The sequence below is a fragment of the Microtus oregoni genome, unplaced genomic scaffold, assembly GCF_018167655.1.
Source record: "Microtus oregoni isolate MIOR12 unplaced genomic scaffold, Mior012 000109F_ref0000275, whole genome shotgun sequence".
In the NCBI taxonomy this organism is placed as follows: Eukaryota; Metazoa; Chordata; class Mammalia; order Rodentia; family Cricetidae; genus Microtus; species Microtus oregoni.
Window position 1 is genome coordinate 1,843,380 of NW_024544727.1, and position 24,564 is coordinate 1,867,943.

The 24,564-nt window shown below is 54.1% G+C and overlaps 1 protein-coding gene across 4 annotated transcripts in view; it reads right to left on the reverse strand.

Moving 5' to 3' along the window:
- Window positions 1-21,373, reverse strand: part of LOC121443544 (1-phosphatidylinositol 4,5-bisphosphate phosphodiesterase eta-2) — a 77,262-nt gene extending 55,889 nt beyond the window's left edge. For 3 of the 4 annotated variants that reach the window (XM_041645315.1, XM_041645319.1, XM_041645318.1), the window contains exons 1-2: window positions 21,303-21,373; window positions 11,793-12,059 (exon numbers count right to left, since the gene is read on the reverse strand). In XM_041645315.1, coding sequence (XP_041501249.1) covers window positions 11,793-11,901 — 109 coding nt within the window. In that variant the 5' untranslated portion in view covers window positions 11,902-12,059; window positions 21,303-21,373. Of the gene's footprint in view, window positions 1-1,319; window positions 1,636-11,792; window positions 12,060-21,302 lie in introns of those variants that run through there. The other variant, XM_041645317.1, reaches the window with a different exon arrangement.
- Between the last annotated feature and the right edge of the window lie 3,191 nt (window positions 21,374-24,564).

A 24,564-nucleotide genomic window follows, 5' to 3' on the forward strand; every position in this document is an offset into this window, starting at 1 on the left:
ATCCAAGAGTGTGAGGGGTCAGCTGTCATCTTACATTGGACCCCCAAGAAGCTAAGCCTCTGGGAATGGGACCATAGGGCTCCCCACGTAAGCCGAAGGCACACGCCAGCTGCCACCTGAACCCCATTCTATCTAAAGTCCAGCCCTTCTCACGGGAACTTGGAGAAAAAGTGGCTATGGAGTAAATGCAGAGGTTCTGGATAGGGGTATCTAGGGCCAGGACCCTTAAGAGCTCAGAAGGTAGGCTTGACCTCTGACCTGCTCCCGTCCATGGTGCCCAGACTCCCTCCACAGCTGCAGCTTCTAAATTGAGCCTTTCTTTGTTCAGGGGTCCTGGTGGGACACCAGTGGGCATCCCTGGATGGATGTTTTCAGTACTGTGACCCAGGCATGAGAAGGGTAGAATAGTGAGTACTACCTCTGGAACCCAGGGCATTAGGAAGCAAGGTGTGTACACTGGTACCTCTTCGTGGTGACGCAACAAGATCGGGGACAAAGGCCTGATTTGGGACGGAGTCTGTGATCACTTCATATGCCTCAATTGTCACCAGCCAGCCTAGAGAGGGGCTGGAAATGAAGGAAGGAGAGAAGAAAGGAGGGGAGATGGAGGGAGGGGAGGAGAGGGGGAGAGGGGAGAGGAGAGGAGGCCTATTTCTTTGCCATCTCCCTTTAGAGAGTTCTAGAGGTACTCCATCCCCTACAGGACGCCCTATAAGGACTTGAAGGCCCAGAGCCCCAGGACTCACCACACAGAGTGGACGTTTGAACTCTCCCCCCCACACCGCCATCCAGGATCATGTGGTTCCCACCTAGCTCCACAGAGTCCAAGGCTGGGGACTGGGCAGGTGCAGCCCACTCCGGCCCAGGCAGATGTGTGAGGTGTTCGACTGTGCTGCAGCTGTCCACCCAGCACTTGGGGTGGACTCATGCGGCAGTGGCCCTGCTGCACCGCTAAGTAGGAAGTAGGGGCGTCCCCACCCCCACCCGGGCAGGGGTCAGTTTCCACACAGAATCACAGTCCCAGTAAGACACCGTCCTGAAACCTGGAGAGGAAAGTTTGCAGGGGGTAGCGCTCTGATCCCTCATCCGGTACCTGAGGCCACCTAGAGAGCCTTGGACCTCTCTCTGCCTGTCCTGCTGCGATCCCACCTGCGCACGGGTGCCCAAATGGAGAAAAGAAGCAGCTGAGCCCCGCATGCGGCTCGGAACCGCAAGTCCCCCCTCCCCGAGCGCAGCCCCTACCCGGGCCAGGAGCAGCGGCGCCCCCGCGCGTCTACCCGCCCCAGCCCGGTGTCTGCAGCAACAGGAGCGGCACCTACTGTGCTTCTGCGGGGCGGCTCCCGCGTCCATTGTCTCCGCGTTGACAGCAGCGAGATGGCAAGGAGGGCGCGGACTCGGGTGGTCAGTGGCCGGGCTCTGACTCGGGCTAAGGTTCCGAGGGCATCGCTTCGCCAGGGCTGGCGGCCCGCGGCGGGCTGTGCGCGCAGCACATTCGGGCGCTGTGACACTGAGCCCCGTGGAGGCGCCGCGCTAGGAGCACGCTGTCACTCGTGCCGCCCGCACCACACCCCCTGCCCGCCCCACGCTGGGAGGGGGCCTAGGGGCCCCCGGCTGCGCTGCGCATAGAGCGGGGCGCAACGTGGAACCTCGGATAAGCGCAACGCACAGAGACCGAGCGCCGGGCGGGCACGGAGCGGACAGCGGGGCTAGCACCCGCCCCGCACCCGCCGCAACCAAAGTACTCTTTCTGCAAAGATGCACCCGCAGCCTCCCCCCTTGCCTCTGCGTGGCCAGAGCCTTGAACCAGAGGGGGCGGGGCCGAGAGCGCTTCCCCCATCTGGAGGCTGCCAAAGCAAAGCCCTGAGCGGGAGGTCATTGCTCTCTGCCCCCCATTCTACCCCAGGTGCTTGAAGAGGAGGGTCTGGGTCACCTCTCCCCAAACAAAATGTCAGGGGTCACATGCAGAGCGATGACGGTCCCAAGACCAGTGGAAAAGGGTAATAGTTCGGCCCTCAGAGCTGGATAGGAACATCCCTTGGCTCCCTTCTGGAGAACTGATTCTGGGTCAGAGTGGGAGGGGGCTTGGTGCTGCTGTCTTGGAAACCGCTGCTCAGGCCTGGAGAAAGGACCAGGGTGGGGACTGCAAACAGAATACTGGCCTCTCCCTGCTGTTCCAGGTCCTGAAGGGTATCCATAGTTGTTGGCATAGGCAGGCCCTGGATCCTTGGGACCAAATTAGGCTTCTCAGTAGCCCCTAGCTCTTTTCTTCCTAGGGTGCCCCCACCTCATCCCCGCCCGTGGCGAGCAGGGATGGAGAGGCAGAGGGGGAAGGGCCAAGAGAAAATGTCCCAATCACACCTGTGCTGCCCTCCTAGGGATGCTCTGGCTAGGGACTGAGAAGCAGCTTCCTGGTCAACCCACTTTGCCAACTATAGCCCAGGCAGGGTCCCATCCTGCCAGCAAGTCACTCCCAGACCCCAGACTGCAGAGGACTCATGGCCCTTATGCCCATTCTGTGCTGTTTCCATACCAAATAGGGTCCTGGACTCTATGTTTTATGGTCTGGCCTGGGATGGTTCAGAACGGGATGGGAAATCTTAGCCAAAGAAGGGCATATGACCCAATGAGGAGACTCAAACCCTGAATGTCACCCAGCAGGAGAAAATCAATCTGGGATGAGATCCATCACTGCATACCGGGAGCAGGTTTCTAAGCCGGGATGAGGCAAGGTGCAGGAGACGCATGTGGAATGGAGCTATATGGAGCTATAAGGGCATCCTTGGGGACAAATATTGTCTGTTCTTTTTGTCCCAGGGCAGATCTTCTCCACTCATTGGCTGTGGTCTAATGATGTAAAGAGTTAGTGCCCCAGACCCTACAGATCTATGAGATGCCCAGGACCTCCCCTCCAACCTTAGTTTCCCCTGATGCAAACTCCCTGTTCTCTACAGATCTGTGACTCTCCTAAGCCACCCTCTGATTCCTTAGCTCTGCCATAGATCCTGGGACCAAAGCTGACTCACGAGAGATGACATGTCATACCTGTGGGGCACCTGAACCCCAAGACACTCTGCTTTCGAGGCTCTGTTAGACACCTTCTGGAATGCCTCATCTGACTGAAGCTGGGTGTGCTTAGTTTCTGCCCGGGGTAAGTAGCACCAGGTATCCCTAGCACAGCCACAACCCCCAGTCATACCATACATCGTCACCAGGAATGATGACCAGAGCCTTGCTCCAGGAGCTGAGGCCGCTTTAGCCCTGCTGTGGAGACCAATATCAGACCTCCTTCCCAGGGGCCTGTGGTACCAACTCTGTACTTCTCCTGCCGTGATCACACAGGCACACATAGTCCCCAGACTCTACCTGGCTTCCTTTCCTGGAAAGCAATCTCCAGTAACTTCTCTCTCCACCCACTTCCACACACAGGGCATAATAATGCACAGGCCTGAACCACACACTCCCATCTTCCACTCCCTCCCCGACAGCATAGACTTTCTTAGGACCCCTGTGTCCAGAAGAGGATAAAGGAGGAATAAATGAAGTATACATGAGGAGCTAGGGAGAGGGCTCAGCAGTTAAGTACAGTATTGCTCTGGAAAAGGACCTGAGTTTGATTCCCAACACCCACATCAGATAGCTCATAACTGCCTGTACCTCTATTGCCAAGGGCGCCAACATCTTATTCTGGCCCCCGTAGGTACTTGCACTCACACGAACACACACAATTGAAACTAAAATCTTTAAAATAAATCAAGTGTGACAGGGTAAGTGAGTAGAAGCCAGGGGCTCTTAGAACTGTCTTGAGAGTGCCTGAATCCCACCCTCCTGCCCGAGCAAATACTTCTAGTACACACCAAGTGCTGACAGCCAAACATAGGCCAGGATGAGATTCCTGCAGGGAAACCATGGAGCGTTCTGCGAGCGAACCTGTGGTGCCAATGTTTCTTGGCTTCTGCAACTTTGTAACGGGTATTGTCCGGGTAACCACTCGCACTGGAAGGCTGGGCTTCCTCTTGGGCTTTGCTCATCCCCAGCCATTCCAAAGGCTGCTTCTCCGTGTGACAGTCCCAAGCACCTCTGTCCAAGCTTAGAGATCCCCAGAGCTGGGTACAGACCAGCTCCCTCTGTTTTCTGGACATGGAATAGGCAGTATGTTCCAGATCATGCTCACTTACACCTTCCCCAGACAGTGATGGCTTTGTCTGGAGCATGGAAGGTCCCTCCTGAACTGACATGGGTTGCTAGAAGCAGGATCCCTGTCATGCACGCATGCATGCATGTGCAAATGTATGTACCTGAACACACACACGCACACACAGTGTGGCAGGTGCATGCACCTACTGTGATAGCAAGGTGCTCTTGACTCAATTCTAGCATCCAGAGTAGACAGCCTGCCCCCTAGACCACCACTATCTGAAACACAAGAGCCTCCCAGGATCCCATGACCCAGTAAGCCTTCTTGCCTGAGGTCTCTAATACAGCCCTCACTCTCATCCCAACCAGGCCTGCTGGCCTCTCTGAAATACCCACTGGGCTGTTGGGGTGCTGGCTACATCATAATCCTTTCCCTCCAAAACATAGCACAGAGACTTCCTCCTGCTTCTTACGCCCCATCCTTTTTGTCTGCTTCCCAAACCCTGGGCAGCTTCCCGGGTTGCCTTGTCCTTCACGGTGACCCAGGACGCGGCATTGCCATTGTTTTAAGTCAATTTTCCTTGTAAAAGTGTGAGTTCCTTGTAGGTGGGGAGCCATGTGCACATTGTTCTCACACACACCGAACAGCTCTGGCTCTGGGGATCTTCAAGTATTGTCCCACCTTGGCGGCTTGGCCCCGCTACCTCACCCTGAGACACTCCCCTGCTGACAGCAGGGTCCAGCTCTAGATGCGACAGATGGCTCAGGGCAGGAACACGGCTTAGAGACCTAGACTGCAGCCAGTGGTCACCACCATGGACACACAGGCCTGCAGGGATGCTCACAGAGAGGCAGCAAGAGGCACAGCCGGGGCACCACCGAGAGAGCAAGCACACGCTCGCCAAATCAATACATCTAATTGGGTAAATGTGCAATTCTCAACTGACTAAATTTAGAAAGTGTGTGTTTCTTTTTCTACCAGCATCTGGTCTTAAGACGTCCCGTTCTCAATCAGAAATCAAGATAACGTGCAGGGCTGGCTCTCTCTCCCCACAGCTTTTGCTTCCCACACACAAGTCCTGAGGTCTGGCACCCAGGAAAGGAAGTCTTGACCTAGCCAGCACTGTGGGGATGGTGACCTGACCTCTGGCTCAGGGCAAGGCCTCCAAACCCTGGGAGGCTCAGAGGCATCTCTCTGGATACTGCTGGCCCTTAGGTATCTCACTGGCCCCTCCTGTGAGGAAGCTGAGGTACCTGGAAAGGAAGTCACTTGCTTGGGGTGTCTGAAACCTGGGGACCCTGTCCCAAACCGCCGCTTCCTTTGATGGACTGCAATACTTAAATCTAGGTCTTCCAGGATAGGGCACCCATGAGCCAGCCTTGCCCCTTCTGTGCCATCCTAGACCCCTGACCAGAGCATCCCTGGTAAGAAGGCCTGAGGAAGGAGAAGCCCCAGGTAGATAGGCAGACATAAGACTATCCTGGACATTCCTCCGAAGCAAACCCATTAGGCCTCTCCATCCCCTGGGACCTTCAGAGAAAGTGCTCCTGAGACTAGAGCCATCGGGTCCTTCTAGCTCAGGTGGAAGGTGGAAGGGTGGTGGGTAGATGATAGAAGTCTCCCAGCCTGCAAGACCCTAGGAAAACCTGGAGGGGGACAAAAACATGGACTGGGATGCTGTGGCTGATGGTTTGCTACAGTGTTCAAAATAATATGAACCACCATGCCAGTGGAGACGTATGGATGGTGCTGGGGCAATTCTCGGCTCAGGGTGAAGATATTTCTTCAGTTGCTCAAGCCAGGGATGTCCTGGCATCCCTTTCCTGGACACTGGGTAAGGATATCCCGGGTCCTTGGTAGGACAGGATGCACCTGCAAGACTCAACCTCCTTCCCTTCCTTCCACTGCAGCGCCCTCTGCTAGGCTAATCATTCATTCACGGGATCACCCTCCTGCTCTACAGCTGGCCACAGGTGATCTCTGAGCATGCCCAGGGCACCCGGCTGACCTTTGCTGTACCCTGCCAGGAGGGTCCTCTGCCCGGCGGCTGGTGTGAAGTAAGCATGCAACCAAGCTGTAATAGTAGATTCTTTGGGGACTTGGGGGCCCAGCAGGGGGTTCTGGACACAGGTGGGGTGTGATTGGCTTAGTGCAGGTAGTGGAGCAGAGCGGGGGTGGGGGGAGGGCAGAGGGAGGCTAGAGAGAAGGGAGGGGATGGTCAGTGAGACCCTTAGCCACCCAGGTGAGATGCTGGCAGGTGAACTCCAAGACAGGTGGGTGGGTGACTATGTATGTGTGTGTCGTGAGTTCAGTGTGTGTGTGTAACATGTTGCGTGTTACATGTTCATGTGTATGTTTATGTGTACATCTGTGGGTTGGGAGAAGAAGCAGACGGTGTGATCACTGGCCCCTGCTCAGCTAGGGAGTGAGATCTGAGGGCTGTTCAGATGGGGCAGAAGCTGAAGAGACAGGAAACGTGGACGAGCCTGAGGCACAGAGGCGCCCCACGGGGTGGGTGGATAACATGGGTTTGGGCAGAGGGACTCGGGTGGAGTCGGCACTATTTGGCGACAGAGAGAGCTGAAGTTGAGCTTGGCATTCAGCTGGAGCCATCTAGGTGCCCATGGCCACACCCAGTTGGCATGGGCTGGAATGGAAGCTAAGCAACAGGGAGGACACTGGGGATAGGGGAGAACCCGAGTCTCCAAAACAGAACATCATGCTCGGAGAAGAGGAGGTGGCAGCCCACCAGGACTCTGAACCACTGCTGACCACTCACTGGGAGGCTGGGGAAAAAAAGCAGGACCCATAGATTCCTCGCCCAGAGGTTAGGTCTTCATTTACTGACCACACTGCCTGCCCTCTGGGGTCAACTGTTTATGGGCTAACAGGCTGTACCAACCATTAACATCAACTGTTAGGTCTTCATTCACTGACCACACTGCCTGCCCTCTGGGACCAACTGTTTATGGGCTAATAGGCTGTACCAACCATTAGCATCAACTGTGTACCAGGCCCACAGAGCTATCTCAGCGACGAGAGAGAGCCCAGCCAGGCTATGTACCCACTCTTGAGAACAGAGCTGACGGAGGCTAAACAGGACTTCATGTCCCCCTTGCTCCTTCCAGATACCCTAGCTGGACTTGACCGCTCTGCCTACACCTTCCGCTCTCTGCAGACCTGCACCGACCTCTGAAATCCAGCCCACGGGAGACACTGCGATGGGACGGGTCTCCTGCACATACCCAGGGCCAGTGACAAGGAGACAAGAATAGCCTAGTACCTGGCCACACATGCCAGGAGCTCTCCCTCCTCCCAGGGACAAGGCTCGGCCCAGTGGCGTGCCCTGAGAGAGAGGAGGCTCCAGCGCCCTATACCTAGCCACAGTGAGAGACTCTGAAAGTGAAAGTCCCGGGTGGCCAGCTAGTTCCCAACCCCTCTGGCCGGGTATCCCAAACTGAGTCCACCCCGAGCTAGAACCTTGCCAGGACGCCTCGGGCTTCCTGCAGTATAGTCTCTGAACCAGCTCTTTAATGGCTTATGGTCTCCCCTGCCACCAATCCTTCGTCAGCGGTTCCTCTGAATCCCAGTCTCTCATCCTTAGAAGGATAGCTGGGGCTACCAGCCAATCACTTTAGATCAGAAAGAGGAAGTACTGCACCTGGGCTCCAGTGCCCAGCAGCTGCTCCCAGAGGATCCCACAGCGGCTCCGGGTTCTCTTGACAAGGTTTTCTCCACCTTCCACCCCAACTCACACACACCTCCAGCCCCAAGGAGCTCCTAAGCGGCTGCTATTAGGTCACGTTCCTAGTCACAGATGTCTTCCAGGACAGTCCATGCATCCTTCCGCCTTTGAGAAAAGGTTCCAGGGCCAGCGAGATGGTTCAGAAGCTAAAGATGCTAACTGCTAAGTCTGTCAGGCAGAGTTCAGTCCCCAGGACCCACCTGGTGGAAGGAAAGCTGTCCTCTGACCCCCACACCCATGCTGCATGCTCGCACGTGCAGACAGACAGATGCGATTTCTTTTATAAAAAGAAAAGACTCTGCTTCTGCACCCGGCAGGGCTAATGCTGGACCGGCAATGGGGCACCCCACAGGTTCCAGGCCAGGCCAGGCCAGCATACAGCTTCATTGGCACTCACACAGCCAGGCCCCTCCTCCGGTTGCTCAGTAAGCTGAACTTCAAAGAACCCAGAGGACATCAAATGCTGCCTCATACCCACAGCCTCCTGGAAACGAGTTTCCAAACTGGACAAGCTGCCAGACTCCCCTGCAGCAACACTGGTGGTAGTTTCACTTCAAAATGTACTAGACACTGGCTGATGACCCATGGGTGCCGAAGGCAGCCATCAAAATCCAGGGTTCTGGGACTCAGGAGACTGAGGGAGAAGGACCTTGAGCCCAAGACCTGCTTGGGCTACAGGCAGCATTTAAGGATAGCCTGGGCTACTCAGCGAGACCCTGTCTCAAAGCAAAAGATAATAAAAAGTATAGGAGTGTAGATCAGTGGTAGAGCATTTGTCTGGTATACTCAAAACAAATTAGGGGCTAGGCAAGTGACTCACTTGGGAAAGTACTTGCCATGCCTGAGGAGTTCAGCACCCACATAAAAAGGCAGGGTCTACAGCAAACATCCATAATCCCAGCGGGCAGGAGGCGAAGACAGGCAGATCCCAGGAGCTCACCAGCCAGCTGCCATAGCAAGTGGCAGACCCCGTCTCAAAGAATAAGATGGAAAGTGACTAACTCTTTAGTCTGACACTGAAGCCAATCCCGACCTCCACACACAAGCACATATGTGCACACACACACGCACGCACACACACACATGCATACACACACACACAATCAGGCGCCAGGAGACAGCTCCAAGATGGGGAAAATGAAGCGCTGTGTCCTGAGCCCCAGGATGGGTTCACACTGAAAATTCGGGTGAGTTGATGTGGGAGAAACTCCACCGAGCCATAGTCAGAAATCCATGCACAAACCCCCTAAAGGAGACATGCATGGCGCCGGTGAGTCTCACTGGCTTCTTTACAGTTCACACTGTGCTTTCCAGAGCGGCTCCTCTGAGCAAGACTTGCTTTCATAGCCAAGAGAAAAAAAAAACATGAGAGGCTGACACAGCGCTGGAGAAGTCCCCGGGGTGGGGGAGAGCTGGGATCTGAGCACTCTTTGAAGTGGGAAAGCCCCTTGGAGTACACATCCTGCACACAAACACTTGTGATTCTTCCCTACCCCAGCCTAACTGCCACAGGGAGACATGCTCCAGCTGGCCTGCATCCCCAGTGACCAGGATCTCATTCTCCTGGCACTTCAGGTGATGGGCGGGAGTTGGCAAGCATTCCTGGGATACACGCACATGCACGCACACATACACACATGCATGCGTGCACACACACACACACACACGCACGCACGCACTTGCGCACACACACCCTCTATCCCTGGAGAGCATCCCAGCTTCAATCGCTCAGCAAGCCAACCCCTTCCTGGATCAGCTGGGCCGTCTCTACTCGAATGAAGTAGAAGCCCAGCTCTGTACCTGGGTGAGCAGGGGACAGGCGGTCTCTGAGGGCTCTTCTGTTTCATCAACACCTGAGCACACAAACAGCTGTGACTGGATTCTAGGTGGAAGCAGGGGCTCCCTTGGCATCACTAGCTCAGCACTGGGGGTCACTCCAAATACCCCCCATACCTCAAAGGACCTATCTACTGAAAATGGCAGAGACGGCCACAGGAAGGTGGGTGACTGACCCTTGGGGTCTCCCATCTCAACCCCAACCACACTGGGAGAGAAATGAGACTTTTGCCTGCAGCCCCCGAAGTAAAAGCAGCAGCCCCGTCAACCTCTCTGGTCCAGTCTACAGGACTGCGCCTCTCCGGATGATTGCCAAGACAGTTTCCCAGGTGATCTAGGAACTTTTTGTCCCTTCTAGGAGTGCCATGGTGTCTCTCCCACCAGTCACCCCCAAGTTCTGATTTTCACCATGACCCTAGTGGCATGGGGAGAAGAAGGGGTGCAGGAACCAGGAAGCAGCTGCCCACAGAGCCTGAGATGTACTCTGTCAGGGCCTGAATAGCCTCAGAGCTCCCGACTGCACCCTTATGCTTTGGGGCTATGGACATGGGGAGCTGGTACCACACCCCAACACTGCAAGCCTCTGGCCTACAAGACAGTAGTTCTTAGTTCTTATGCACCCCCATCCCTCAGCCTGTGGAGTGAATTGCTCTAAATGAAACCTGTTACCACGGATACACCAGAGTGGGATAGGACAGACTGCATGGGGAAAATGTTGGCCGTGAAGGGAATTCGACATTGCTCCACTGTCCAGAGCTCTGAGCTTGAGCCTACGCTGACCATCTGCCCTGGCCACAGCCTCAGCATCTTAGATTGTCAGAAAATGAAGTCTAATCTCCTGTGATTTGCTAAAGCTAAGAGGTCAAGACGCAGCGAAGAGCGGTAACAGCAACTATGACTGGGCACTGTGAAAGCTACCTGACCCAGGATCCAGAGCACAGTGGGCCGGGATCAGCCCCAGAACAGACCCCAAGTACACGCAGCTGGTGCACCTGGCTAACCCCTCCCTCTCTCCCTCCCCGCCTCACACACACACTGGAAGCTGAGCTGACATTAGCCAGAGCAGGTGCTAGCCCAAAGAACCGAGACCCGCTTTAGTTAAACTAAGAACAATCCACACGTGGCTAATATCTAAGTACCATTCACGTCCTACCCACTCAGTGGGTGACTTCCCATTGCTTCATAGGGCTGCTTCAGAAAGTCAGGCCTTCCAGAAAAGCCTTCAGCCCCTACCTGCAGACTCAGTCTAGACCTAAGACCTGCAAACCAGGCGTGGGGAGGGGCTGTGGGGCACTCAGTGACAAGGGTACCTTAAGCCCAAGGCCACAGAGCAGGATCCTCCTTCCTGGGACGGTCACGCCTGGATCCATGCCTGTTTGTGCACCTAACAACTCAGGCTGGGGTCAGGGCTGTGGGAGGAACCTGGGGGCCTGCTAGAGCTCCATTCACCTCTCTTCCTCCAGCTAGTCACCCCCTTTCCTGGTGTCCATTTCAGATAGAGCAGGGACTTCGCACAACTGAGCAGACAGATCCCCACCCTCAGGTGGGGAGGCCTGTCCGGGCACATCTGGAGAATGTGGCTCCATGGGCAGAAGAGTGTGTGGCGTGAACACACGCAGCACACGCAGGCACACGCACACCCACAAGCAGAGGCAGGCCCGCCCCTTGACAGAGCATCCAGCAAACTATAAACAGGTGAGCAGAGAATCCCCCACACTCCTTTAGACCTCAACGCTTGACCTGGAGTCCTTCCCTCATCAGATAGCTGTGCTGTCCTGACAGCTGGCACCCAGGAGTTAATGCAATCTTCGTTCCGGGTAAGACATACAGTTCACTGTGTCCAGCCAGAGAGAATTTGCTTATACGTAGGATCAGTGTATATTAGCTGCCTTCCCAGGTATGGGAGAACCCATTTGGGGGAAGCTGGCAGACTCTCCTCCCCAGGTGACATGAGAGGATTCATACATACATACACACACACACACACACACACACACACACACACACACACACACGGCTCAGGGGACAGACTCGCTCAGCAGGAAAAGCATCAGGCATGAAGGAGGCCTTACTCACCCACAGGCAGAACGTTGGCATCCAGGAAGAGCCGCCTACTGTCCAGATCAGGCCCCAGGTCCTCAGGCAATGAAGCAGGACCAACAGCGCTATCCAGCGGGGGAGCCATCCTGGAGGGATGGGGACTCTCTGGGATTTGGGTGCAGCCAGCCTGGATCAGCAGAGGGGTCTGGTCATCAGCAGGAGACTTATCTGAGGTCCCTCTGCTCTCAGGGTCACCAGTGTCCCCTGGTGAGACGGAGTGTAGGACTGTAGTTCATTACACACCTAGAGAAGGCAAAGGAGCAGAGACTGTAAGGCGGGGTTGGGGAGGGGGTTGGGGGGGGATGTGTGTCCGGCTACCTCCACCTAGGGAAGGCAGTGTGCACCACAGCTCCCCCTGTTGGAGGGTTCTGGGTTGTAGTCCAGTACCTCAAGAACTTGTGAATAAATAGGTCACCAGGGCTGGTGCAGAGCCAGGTAGCAGGGGAGCCAAAGCCGAGGTGTTGGAGCAAGAAGGGCACAGGGTGTCTGCAAAGCCCCACACCTTTGGTAAGTAGCAGGTGGAGGCAGAATACTGTGACCAAGCTGCCAACTCCCTCGGAAGTGTACAAAATGCTTGCTTGCCGGAGGACATTCTACAGAGCTCCATCAGAGACATGACAGAAACCAGCAAGCCTCATAGAAACAAACTTTGCAAGACAGAGTACCTGGGACACCTCAGAACAGGTAGCCCCATGGCCATACCAAGCTCCTCACCAACGTTTAGGCACGCTGGGGCCTAGGACGAACTAGGGAGCCTGTGTGGGCATCCCTCATCCCTGCTCCAGACCCTCAATGGAGCATCAGTCTAGGTCCAGAGGCTCGGCCCTCTCATCACCTGTTCTGCCATGCACCGAGTGGAGGCTGGCCTCTGTGGTCTCCCAGGCAACCGTCTGCCCAGGGCAGCCCTGCTTGGCTGAGCTCCAAGCCCCTGGTTTTCAAGGCACCCCAGGTTCTGACGAACCTCCTTGTTCTGCCCTGGAGCCCATCTCCCAGTCTCCGTTCAGTCCCTGCCTGGAACTTTCCCTTCCGCCTCTCACTACACATCCGGCATTTGCTATCTGGGCCAACTCCCTCCAGCGGCTTCGGTTCCCCCTCGGCATCTCCTTAGGAGATGTAGAGAAATCGGCGGGACTTGGTCACCTGAAGTCTGGATTTGCCCTGGATGGAGCTTCTCGCCCTGACTTATGGTGAACACCAGCATGCCAAGACCTTCCTCAGCTCGACTCTGTCCAGGCGGGAAGATGGGAAGTCTCCTGCCTCCACCTCAGCCCTTCCTTGAGGCAGAGCTTGGTTTCTTCCAGGCCTCTGAGTCGTCCCTCTTCCACGTGCCCAGACCCCAGGCCCTGCGGCCTGACTCACCCCCTTCGAGATTAGCTAAGATTAACTAGGTTCCTAAAGTTCTGGGCTCCGAGCAGTGTGGGCAGTGGGCAGCCAACAGTGCACTAGCCCCGGGCTCACCCTCAGCTTCCCTCTCCCCACCCGGTGCTCCTCACCTCTGGGCCCGGTTCCAGGTTCAACCACAGACATAGGGTCTCCCAGCCCAGGTCCTCCTAAGGCAGCTGAACTGAGCAGCCCCTCAGACACCAGCCCATGGGGCTGCTAGCCCCAGCTCCGGCTCCCGTCCCAGCCGGGGCCCTCTGGGAGTCAGCTTCCTGTAGCAGAGGGAGTCGGAGCTCTGCCTCAACACGCCTTGTTGGAGCGCAGGCCAGGCATGGGGCTCCCCTAGACTGGCATCGTGAAGCCTAATTAGGTAACAGTACCATGCTGACTGCCTAGAGCCAAGGCGTAGCCGCAGAGGACCATGAAATGAGGTCGGCTACTGGCAATGGCTCTGCTACACCTGGAGCCAGGACCCCTCCCATCCCTGCACTGTACACTATGTCTACCCTCCATGGCACCCCTTCCTCCCAGCCATGCAGGATCTTCAGTTCTGGAGACAGCAGAATAGACAGCTAGGGGTGACGGGATCCTTGGCTGATCTTGCTTGGGGCTTATCTTGACCAGGCTACTCCTCTTCACACTGGCCACAGGACCTAACTAATCCTGGGGCCTACACCCTACACCTTATCCTAGGGTGTCACACAGACTCTTGCCTGTATGCCAACCTCAAGCCCTTGGGAACTGTCAGCTGCCACGAATAACTGCTCATTGGTGGCCTCACGCAGGGCCGGGCTGCACACAAGGCAAGGAAGTCTACATGACCCTGTCCCTGATTAGTGAGTAAATCTAATTCAGGTCCCTAGAGGCTGTCCAGTACCCAGGGCAGAATGTCAACACTTCCCTCTGAAGTGAGCATCCTCTGTTCCCAGATTCTTTAAGGACCAAGCAGCTCCCACTCCTCTGGGCTTAGTACTAGGCTCCCACCTCCGGGAGCCTCCAGAGGGCCCACTCAGGGCTGCTCCTCATCCTCTGAGGTTGCTGACTGCTCCCGTTTCTGCTGTTTGTGGCGACCCGTGAGTGTCTTGAGCAGTGCTAGTCTGCCTGGAAACACAAGGAAGGCCCACCACAAGCCCCAGCCTGTCCCTCTGCACATCCTCCCCCTGTGCCTCCCACTCTCTGTGCCAGAGCCCAGGAAACGGAGCAGCCACACCCTTGCCTGGCGTAATCTGGCTCAGGAAGCCCCTTTGGGGGAAGGGGGAAGCCCTGGTCTCTAAGATGTCAGAACGCAGGGGTCATCTTTCCAGTTTCCTAAAGGAGTAATTGAAGCCTGCTCCCTGTGAGGGAAAAGGCCCTGAGAGAGAAATAACCCTCATCTACTCCTGCCCAACAGCTGGCTCACCATATTCTCGCTGCCCTAACCCCTCTAAGGCTGACCATCTTCAGTTCCTAGAGAGTTAAAGAGGTGTCCACTCACCCTACCTGCCCCAGATCCCCTCCTCATCTCAGTCCTGGCAGCCAGCATCCCCCTGCTGGGACAACTCAGGTAGACCCCTGGATACGCACTTACACAGACCGCACTGATTCCTGCACCACTCTGACCTGGCGATTGTTAAAACTGAGAGGTGGTCTCAAGGTGAGGAGACATGACCTATGGGCCTAGACATGTTGGTGACGAGAGGCAGGCCAGGGCCTTGTGGCATGGCAGGTGAACTTTTAGCTAGGCCCTTTGGGGAGTCACTTCTGCCTCTTCCGGTCTGAGGCTTTTCTCTGAGTTCCTGCTGCCTACTCCTGGATTCACTACGTGTAGAGAACACAGAACTGAGGCTAGCCCCAGTAAAGCCACAGGTCCAGGCAAGCTCAGCCATTGTAACAGAGCCGGTCTAGCCAGCCAGAGACCAACTACACAGTGATGGCCAGCGAAGATCTCAGAACCCTGCCCCTGCCCTCAGCTGGGAAGGGGGCAGGTTCGGGGTCTGGCTTTATACAGAGAGCAGAGCCTGCCTTGCTCACTCGAGCTCCAGTAACAAGGAATAATATCTGTCAAGGGAAGCAGGTCCCAGGAGGTCACTGGGTTGAACAGCCTAAACAGCCCTGGGAACAGGCCCTCTACAGGAAAGAAGTCCCAGTCTCTAAGGGAATACATTCATTGAAGCCCTGGCAAGGGCATACATATGGCATTCAGTATTGGAAGCAAGAAGAGGGTGGCATTTTAAGAAGAAGGCAGATCTTGAAGGCGCAGTTCAGAACAAACACAGATCAGAACCAAGTGTGCCGTAGGGGGCAGGCTACAGAGTGCCGCTTCACAAAAACCTGGGCTCCCCAAATGCTTTAAGAACCCAAGAGTCTGATACACCTCTTAAGAGTGTTCCCTACCCTGTAACGAGATTGGCATGGATGGTGGTGACGCTGTGGGCCTTAGCACTGTGTACCCCACAATCTTGAACTCAAAATGTAAACGAGTAGCTATTTCCCTTAGGGGGGGTTTAATGAAGCAGGATTGGGGGCTTGCACTGCATCTCAACCATAGACTCAGGACTCCCTCTGAACAAAGGAGGTGCGGTGTCCTAGAAAGGATGGAGCTGCGAGCTGTGAGTGATGCTTCTTGGAACATCACTGTATCTGAAAGGCAGCTGGCAGGTGAGCCAAGGCGTGCCAGCGGGGCATCTGACAGATGTTTTCTCAAAACAGAAGGGCCAGAAGCAGACCCAAGCTTAGCAAATAAATGCCAGCCTCTCTCACAATAAAGAACAAAGTAAGCTTGCTACTTAAAAAGGGGAATCCACAGGCTTTCTCACCAATAATAGAATCAAAATTAAGTGAAAATTAGTGCTTTGTACAACCTGTATCTACCGCTGTGAGCCAGTCAGCGCCCCAAACACCACCAGAGCAGTTGTGATACCCTCAAGAGCTGGGTAACATCGTGGAATGTGTCGACAGTGGGGGAAATCTACATAATTCAGTGAACTGGACTCTTCCAGGGGACCAGACACAGGTTCCAGGACATTCACAGGAAAAGATCCCTGCGAGGTCCACCACACCAAGGGGCATCCCTGTAGTGACAGCCCCCAGCCCCTACGTGTGGTCAGATCCGCACTGCAGCCGCCTTTAAGACACTGAGGAATCTCAGGGCGCAGCATCCGGGAAGGATGTCCGCAGTTATGAGAGAGGCAGCAGATCTGTGTGAGGCCAGGTTTCTTCAGTTCCGTCAACCAAAACAACACATTGTGACAGATGGGGTGCAGGAGAGGGAGGACGATCCAGCTGTCCTTCACACGACAGACAGTGGAGGGATTTGCAAAGCTGCAAAACATGTCACTCTTCTGGTATTTTTTTGTTTTTGTTTGTTTGGGGGTGCTTTTTTGCCTCAAAAAAGTAGTTTGTCATAAAATGTTATTTATGTTAGCATATAATTGGCTTACCATTGTTATTCTTAATGAGACTTCATAAATAAGTATTCTTAAGTGATTATTTTGTGAGTTGTTAGTTTAGAGACAGGGTTTCACACTGGTGGACCTGAAACTTTTTAGTAGACCAGGCTGACCTCCAGCACATGGGGTTCTGATTGCCTTTGCTTCCTCCTGAGTGCTGGGATTAAAGGAGTGTTCCACCATGCTGGGCACTTTGGTTTTATGTGTGCATGTGTGTGTGTGTGTGTGTGTGTGTGTGTGTGTGTGTGTGTGTGATGTCAGTGTGAGAATATGGACACACATGTGCCACAGTGTGCATGTAGAAGTCAGAGAATAATTTTCAGGAGTGGGTTCTCTAGACACGTAGACCAGGCTAACCTTGGCGATTGTTCTGCCCCGGCTTCCCTTCTGCTGGGATTATAGGCCCGTGCACCAGGCCTGAAACACTTTAGATTTTAATGTGGATTGTATCAAATGCAAGAACTAGAATGTGCTGGCCAAGACTTAGAACGAGTCCCAGGAGAAGCCTGGAAGTGTGACATCTGACCATTTCCGTGAAGCAAACATCCCCACCAGGGTTGATCTTATGTCACCGATGGCGGTATCACTGAACATGGGGAGTGTGCCATCATTTCCGTGAAGCAAACATCCCCACCAGGGTTGATCTTACGTCACTGATGGCGCTGTCACTGAACATGGGGCTGAGGAGAGACACACGTGTTTACAGCATCCCTACTACGTAGACACCATCAAATCCTATCTAGACAAGAGCAGAGATAACAGCAGGGTGTAATTAGGAAGTGATATGCTTTAAGTGTTTATTACCTTTGTGTTTTATGTAATTTATATGTCTTACATATGTAATTAGTTTAATTTGATTTTAATAATGGTTGTGTTCAGCATCCAGCTCTCAGAATTACTGGAGATTTAACAGCTGACTTGTACAAGCTAGTCCTCGCAGGCTCCAACACACTCCTAGATATAACCCTTCCAAGCCAAAGCTATTTGGGATCATCAGCAATTTATGCAAAGGGGGGTCCCAAGATGACAACCTTTGTACCCCGGTAATATTTATGTAAATTAGTCACAACAGAACAATACCTTGCATTTGAAAAATACAAAATCCTAAAAGATGTCTATTAAGATCCGGCTCTTCGGACAGGTCCTGGGGGAAGAGAGCAGGACACCACTAAACAGCCACCGTACTCAATCTATTGGTCTGAGCCAGTCAAGAGAGGAACCCTGTGGTGCTCTGACGGTTACCTGAAGTCTGAAGAACAAACTTGGAGGGTTGGAGTCTCTGGGTCAGAGCTCAGCCTGAAGCCTGCCCAGTGTGGCTAAGAAAATCCCAGAGCCTAGGTTTTCCCTCTTTAAAGGAGGGTGCAGAACACGCCTTCCACAGGCGGTCACAGGGACACTGTCCTCCCTCCCAGGGATGCCATGAAGCCAGACCTGATGATTGACACATCTTTCTATGTGGTCACACTCTGGAATCCCACTCAGCTCCTTCCTCTGCCCCGAGGACACTTCTCTCAGAATAGGCTATGATGAACATTACTGCAAACAGAAGCCCACACCTCAGTGACAACCCTAAACCCTGGCCCTCCTGGGACCCCATCCCATCCTCAGTGTGAGATGGAGACACAGGAACATGGACTCGGTGGAGCCCTGATAAAGATTCTCAGAGGGGCTGAAGGGGCTGCCACAGAACTTGCTCAGTCCCTGCTTGGTTCTGGCTTCTACAGGCTTGCTTATTGGAGCAGGCTAAATGGAATTCCAGTATAGAGTCACAAGGGTCGACAGAGACAGAGGCCAGCACAGGGAGGCAAGACTCGTCTGGGTCCCCTGCTAAGCTCTTCTTCCCCAGTAATCAGAGACTCTCTGCTCCCACCCTGGAGCAGAACCTAGGCTAATAGGGAGAAGGCGCCAGCTCAGCGGAGAGCACGAAGGGGCTCTGAGGGGACTCAGAGGGGACTCAGGGCTGCCTAGGCTTAGGCTTCGTCCAAGTAGTCCTCAGGAGAAGGAGTGTTCAGAAAGATTGTCACTTCCGTAAAACCTGGAGCCAGCAGCCCTGCACCCGAGTCATCTGGGGGAACTGCAGCACTATGGAGTCAGATCTAGTTCTCTTCCTTCTTTCCTTCCTCCTTTACTCTCTTTCTGCCACCCGAGGATACCAACTGCAACACCCTGGACTCCACTGCCGGGTGGGCTGCTTAGCCATTATCAGATGGACAGTCCCATGCCCCTAGGAACTCAACTGGGAATGTGGCACGGGCAGCTGGACATCTCAGACCCTGCCATCCCTCGGAGCAGCTGTTTCCGAGGAGGCAGAGCTCCAGAAATCATTTCTCTTCCACCTGTTTGTCAAGACTAGGTCTGGAAAGGCCCGGAAAGCAGGGAGCGCCCCTTGAGACATACATGAGTTACACAGGGACATGCCGGCGGAGACATGGCAAGGAGGCAAGCTGATGTTTTAACAGGGTCCAAGGACAAGACAGCGTGTGGCTCCTAAGAGCTGGAGCAATGTTTGTTTTACTGAGAATTCTGCCCCAAACAACGGCTTCTTAGATCCCTTGATTCCCCATAGGGACACTGAATACCAGATTCTCGGTAGAGCTGGGGATCCCCTGAAGGTTCCAGCACAGGAGAGCAGGGGGTGATAAAGCCAAATACCATCTAGGACTGCTTCAGGAACCAGGGTGACAGGCATTGACAGAGACCTGGTCTTGAGACTGTGATGCCCCAAAAGTCCTCTTATTCTAGAACGCCATGGATATAAACACTGGAGAGCTCACATTAATAGACCTTTGCCTGTGACTCTGACCTTCAACAAACCCAAGGACACGGTTTCCTAGGTCTGAGCCACTCTGCTCCCACTGGAATCCCTGTGGCTGGCCTCAAATACACTCTGTGGTCCTAAACCCGCCTCACATCTGTCCTTCAAGGCCATCACAACCCGCAGGCAGCCGCTGCTCACCAGCCTTGGCCATTCTTAACTCTCACATCTAAGGCCAAGAAAGCATCACAACATCTCTGGGAGTCCAGGGATCATCAGAGATCAGAAATTATGGTTCTCACCGGGCAGTGGTGGAGCACCCCTTTAATCCCAGCACTCGGGAGGCAGAGACAGGTGGATCTCTGTGAGTTCAAGGCCAGCCTGGTCTACAGAGTGAGTTCCAGAACAGATGGGCTCCAAAGATACACAGAGAAACCCTGTCTCGAAAAACACACACACACACACGAAAGGAAAAAGAAGAAGAGAAGGAAATTTTTGGTTTTTCTCCTCACCCAACTACAAGCTTCAACACTACCATCTGGCAGCTTCTTGCTTGTCCCGCATTCTGCATGTGCCAAGCTCTAAGCTTGGCCCTGGCTTAAAGCAGAGGGGGACACGGAGATGTCCTAGATCCCAGGCTTGCCTCATAGAATCTATGCTGATAAAGACTGGCAGACCTCTGCCTACAGTTAAAGCCTCCACTGCCCAACCACCATCTCCCAGCAGACCCTGAGACAGGAGCTGGGGCCTAGGAAGGGTAAAGACATGAAGGCGGCTGAGGCGCAGGTGCCTTCCCTACCCATGCTCCCCACAGCCTCCTGCTCCAGGTTCTCCCCCTGTACGGAGGGCTGCCTGGTGAGTGCCACGGAGCTTCACGGCCTCTAGCCCCCGGTCTCCGACAGCTAGCTATACAGTCCCTAGCCCTGTCCATGAAGAGCTGACCTTCTAGGCCCATTGCTCCCAGCCTAGGCTTCCCTCAAGCTTCACTGGCCAGGGATTACTCTTCAGGTATTGCCCTGGGGTGAGCAGCTCTATGGAAGGGGATAGAAAGGCCTGTATCCCTGCTCAGTCACAATTTGCCCATCATCTCTATCCTGTATGGCCAAATTTTCCTCGTGGACAGAGCCCCCCCCCCCCTTCCCAGATCTCCACTCCTTGGGAACTTTAATTAATTTTTTTTTTTAAATTTTCGAGGGAGGGTTTCTCTGTGTGGCTTTGGAGCCTGTCCTGGAACTTGCTCTGTAGACCAGGCTGGCCTCCAATTTACAGAGATACCCCTGCCTCTGCCTCCTGTGTGCCACCGACACCCAGCTTCCTGGGAACCTTTATGTAAACCCCTTGCTATCCAGCGAGGTTCAGGATGATGGCCACCGTGTCAGGACCCCTCACCCCACCGATAAAGTCTTGCTGCCCAGTGCTAGACACTCATTCCATCGGCAGATAAAGAGAAGTGGGACCAGCCAGACTTGAGTTCAGTCCTATGCTAACCACTAACCTGAGGTAATGCCACCAGAACCAAGCTCCTTCCTCCCCAGCCCCAGGGCTCTGTGTCCATCTCAGCTCCAAGTTCTGAGAATGCACAAAGCCCCAGAGGCCCACGCTGGCTCAGCATTGAGAATTCAAATTTTCCTGTCTCTGGGGCCCACAAAGGAACATAACCACTTCTACCCTGGGTTCTGGCTAAGGGTAACATCCCAGTCACCTGCCTGTGCCCCCAGAACTACCCAGAGTCCCTTCCCAGGGTACACGGTCTCCAAGAAGGGCTAACTTTCCTGCTCCTGGTCCTACCCTCACTAGGAAGCCCACAGGAGCAGGGAGGGAGGCTCTCAGAGGCCTCTGCCTACCAGACAGAGCCTCCCGGGCTTGGTTCTGGGGCCACACATTCCCTCCAAAACCCCCACCATTTCTTGGTGCCCACAGTACCTCCAGGGCTCCAATCTGCAGCAACGAAGGCAGCTGGCTGTGGTGAGCTCACAGAGCCTCCCGCGTGCCCGCCCTGGGTGGAGGAACCTGTTTTCCAGGTTTACAGTCCTGTGTAGAGGGGCCTCGTACCTAGGGCAGGCCCCACCCTAACAGTCACGTCCTCATACAGGAGCTACACCTGGGCGGGTTGTTACCCAGTCCCTCTGCCCCTCTACAGCGAAAATGAGCGTATAATGGAAAATTTAAAGAGCCCCAGGACTCACCCCTGCTCCAAGCCCCAAGTGGTGAGTAGGCCTCCTAAAACCCATCAGACTAGGGCAACCTTCTCTCCAGTCCTGCAGAGAAAGCATTGTCTAGTTCCTCATCTGATTCCCAGGGGGCCAGCTGACCAGTGTCCAGTGACCAGAAGTCCAGTGAAGGTCTCAGAGCAGATGTGGACCCAATAGTACAACCCCAGGGCTAGATCAGGCAGGGAAATGGGCTCACTGCGCTTTTCCTTGTCTTCCCGAGTGGCAGCTGCGTGGCAAGTCCCATACCAGGTTCAGTGTCTACAGCAACCACCCAAACAGTAACCCCTGCTAGGGGCAGAGGCAAGAGTTCCCAAGGAACCAAACAGACCCAGGCAAAGGGCAGCTTCTGTGCGCTGACTTCCCATCTCTTTTACCAGTCTGCTAGGTGGTATTGGGAAGGATAACCTGGGGCTGTGGGGGGACACAGAGCGGACACCACCTGTAATAGGGACACCACCTGCTGAGCGCCCTCCCCCCCCCCACCCAGTTCCCTGGCCTCCCAGTCCTTGCCTACCCTATTCCTGGCCTCCCTATCAACAGAACTATGGTATAAATGATCGGAGAGGGCTGGGTCTAGGACTCAGTGGATAAAGTGCTTGTTGTCCCAGCACCAGGACCGCAGCTCGGATCCCAGAGCTCATCCAATGGGCGAGATGGACTGCCTGTAATTTTAGCCTTGTATGGCAGACACTGGGGATCCCCAGAGCAAGTTAGCTAAGAACACCAGCCATATGGGCGAGTTCTGGGTTTGGTTGAAAGACCCTGTTCCGATGAATAAAGCGGATGAGCCATTCAGGATGACGCCACAGATCATCCTTACACCCCCACATACATACACACACACACACCACATATACCCACACGTGTGCAAACATGCTCACACACATATAACACACACGATAAATTTAATTATTTAATAAAATTAGAAAACGAAGTGGCCGGAGCCAGTATTCCAATAGGCAGGACAATAAAATACCCAGCGTATGAAGAACACAGAAGCAGTTGTTGAGAGGTAAAGGTGTGAACACTGCTTCCAGGATGACTGACCTTTGCCCCAGAAGCTCCTGTGTCGGACATGCAGAATTTCATCCTGTCCCGGATCTTCCGCCCACCTGCATCTCTGTGTGTGCCCAGACAATCCATGTGCTCATTGCTGGCGTGGTGGGCTCTCAATAAGCACCAACCAATGCCATCATCATTCCTGACCCACAGGCCAGAAAGCTGAGGCCCACCAAATGAAGGAATGTGCAGGACACACCTTGTCCCTTTTCGATGGCACACGGCTATTGAGCGCCCCAAGGGGGCAGTCAAAGACCAGCCCAGAGATGCTCCAATGCAGGGTCCCCAGGAAATCCCACTACAATTGATAACAGGGAAACACACTTAGCTCACAGATTGGGTGACTCTCAAGGAGCCCAGGAGGTGGGAATGGACGAGTCACAGCCAGGGCCAGGGCTGTCAACCACGATGACCCACACTTCTGGTGCCTTCCCTGAAATCCTCAGGAGCCTGGCCTTCCTATCCTCCCTCTTTGGAGCAGAGGGAAAAGTTTACAAGGGAGTTAGTCACAGGCTCAGGCCCAGGACCCCTGTGGTTCAGGAAAGAGTGGTCAAAGGGAGGTGACCAGGGGCATATGTCCTGTCCCCCAGCAAGAATTCTCACTCTGCCACCACCTCAGAGCCCTGGAACCCCGGAACACTGAGAAGCAAAGACAGACTCCAGGTCAGATGGTCACCTGGGAACTCAGAGAATTGATTTGCAATGATGTCACTACTCATCCTGTCCACCACTTTCTCTCCTTGCTGAAGGGCCTCTTATTTCCCAACCTGTGCAGGATATTATTATTATTACTTTAAAAAATATCAATCCAAATTCCCACAGCCTCCCCTCCTCCCACTCCACTCCCTCCACACACCCTCCCACCCCACCCCTCTCCAATCCTAAGAGAGGGCAAGGCACCCTGCCCTGTGGAAAGTCCAAGGCCCTCCCTACTACATCTAGGTTGAGCAAGGTACACATCCAAAGAGAATAGGATCCCAAAAAGCCAGTACAGGCAGTAGAGACAAATCCCAGTGCCACTGCCGGTGGCCCCTCAGTCTGCCCCAACTGTCAACCACATTCAGAGGGGCTAGTTTTATCCCTTGTTCGTTCACTCCCAGTCCAGCTAGAGTTGGTGAGCTCCCATTAGCTCAGGCAAACTGTCTCAGTGGGTGAACCCCTCATGGTCTTGACCTCCCTGCTCACATTCTCATTCCTCTACTGTTCAACTGGACCTTGGGAGCTCAGTCCAGTGCTCAGATGTGGGTCTCTGCCTCTGTTTCCATCTGTTGTTGGACGAAGGTTCTATGGCGATATTTAAGATAATCATCAATCTGACTACAGGGCAAGGCCAGTTCAGACACCCTCTCCTCTATTGCTTAGGGTCTTAGCTGGGGTCATCCTCGTGGATTCCTGGGAATTTTTCTAGAGCCAGGTTTCTTGCTAACCCCATAATGGCTCCCTCAATCAAGATACCTCTTTCCTGGGGGCTGGAGAGATGGCTTAGTGGTTAAGAGCATTGCCTGCTGCTCTTCCAAAGGTCCTGAGTTCAATTCCTGGCAACCACATGGTGGCTCACAACCATATGTGATGAGACCTGGTGCCCTCTTCTGGCCTGAGACATACACACAGGCAGAATATTGTATATATAACAAATAAATAAATAAATAAATATTTTAAAAAAAGATACCTCTTTCCTTGCTCTCATATCTGTCCTTCCTCCATCTCGACTATCTCATTCCTCCTCACCTCCTCCCTTCTCCCCTCCTCCCCCGCCCCCAAGCTCCCAGATTTTGTCAGGCAATCTTGTCTGTTTCCAATTTCCAGGTGGCTCTATATATGTTTTTCTTTGGGTTCACCTTATTACTTAGCTTCTCTAGGATCGTGAACTATAGGCTCAATGTCCTTTGTTTATGGCTAATATACACTTATGA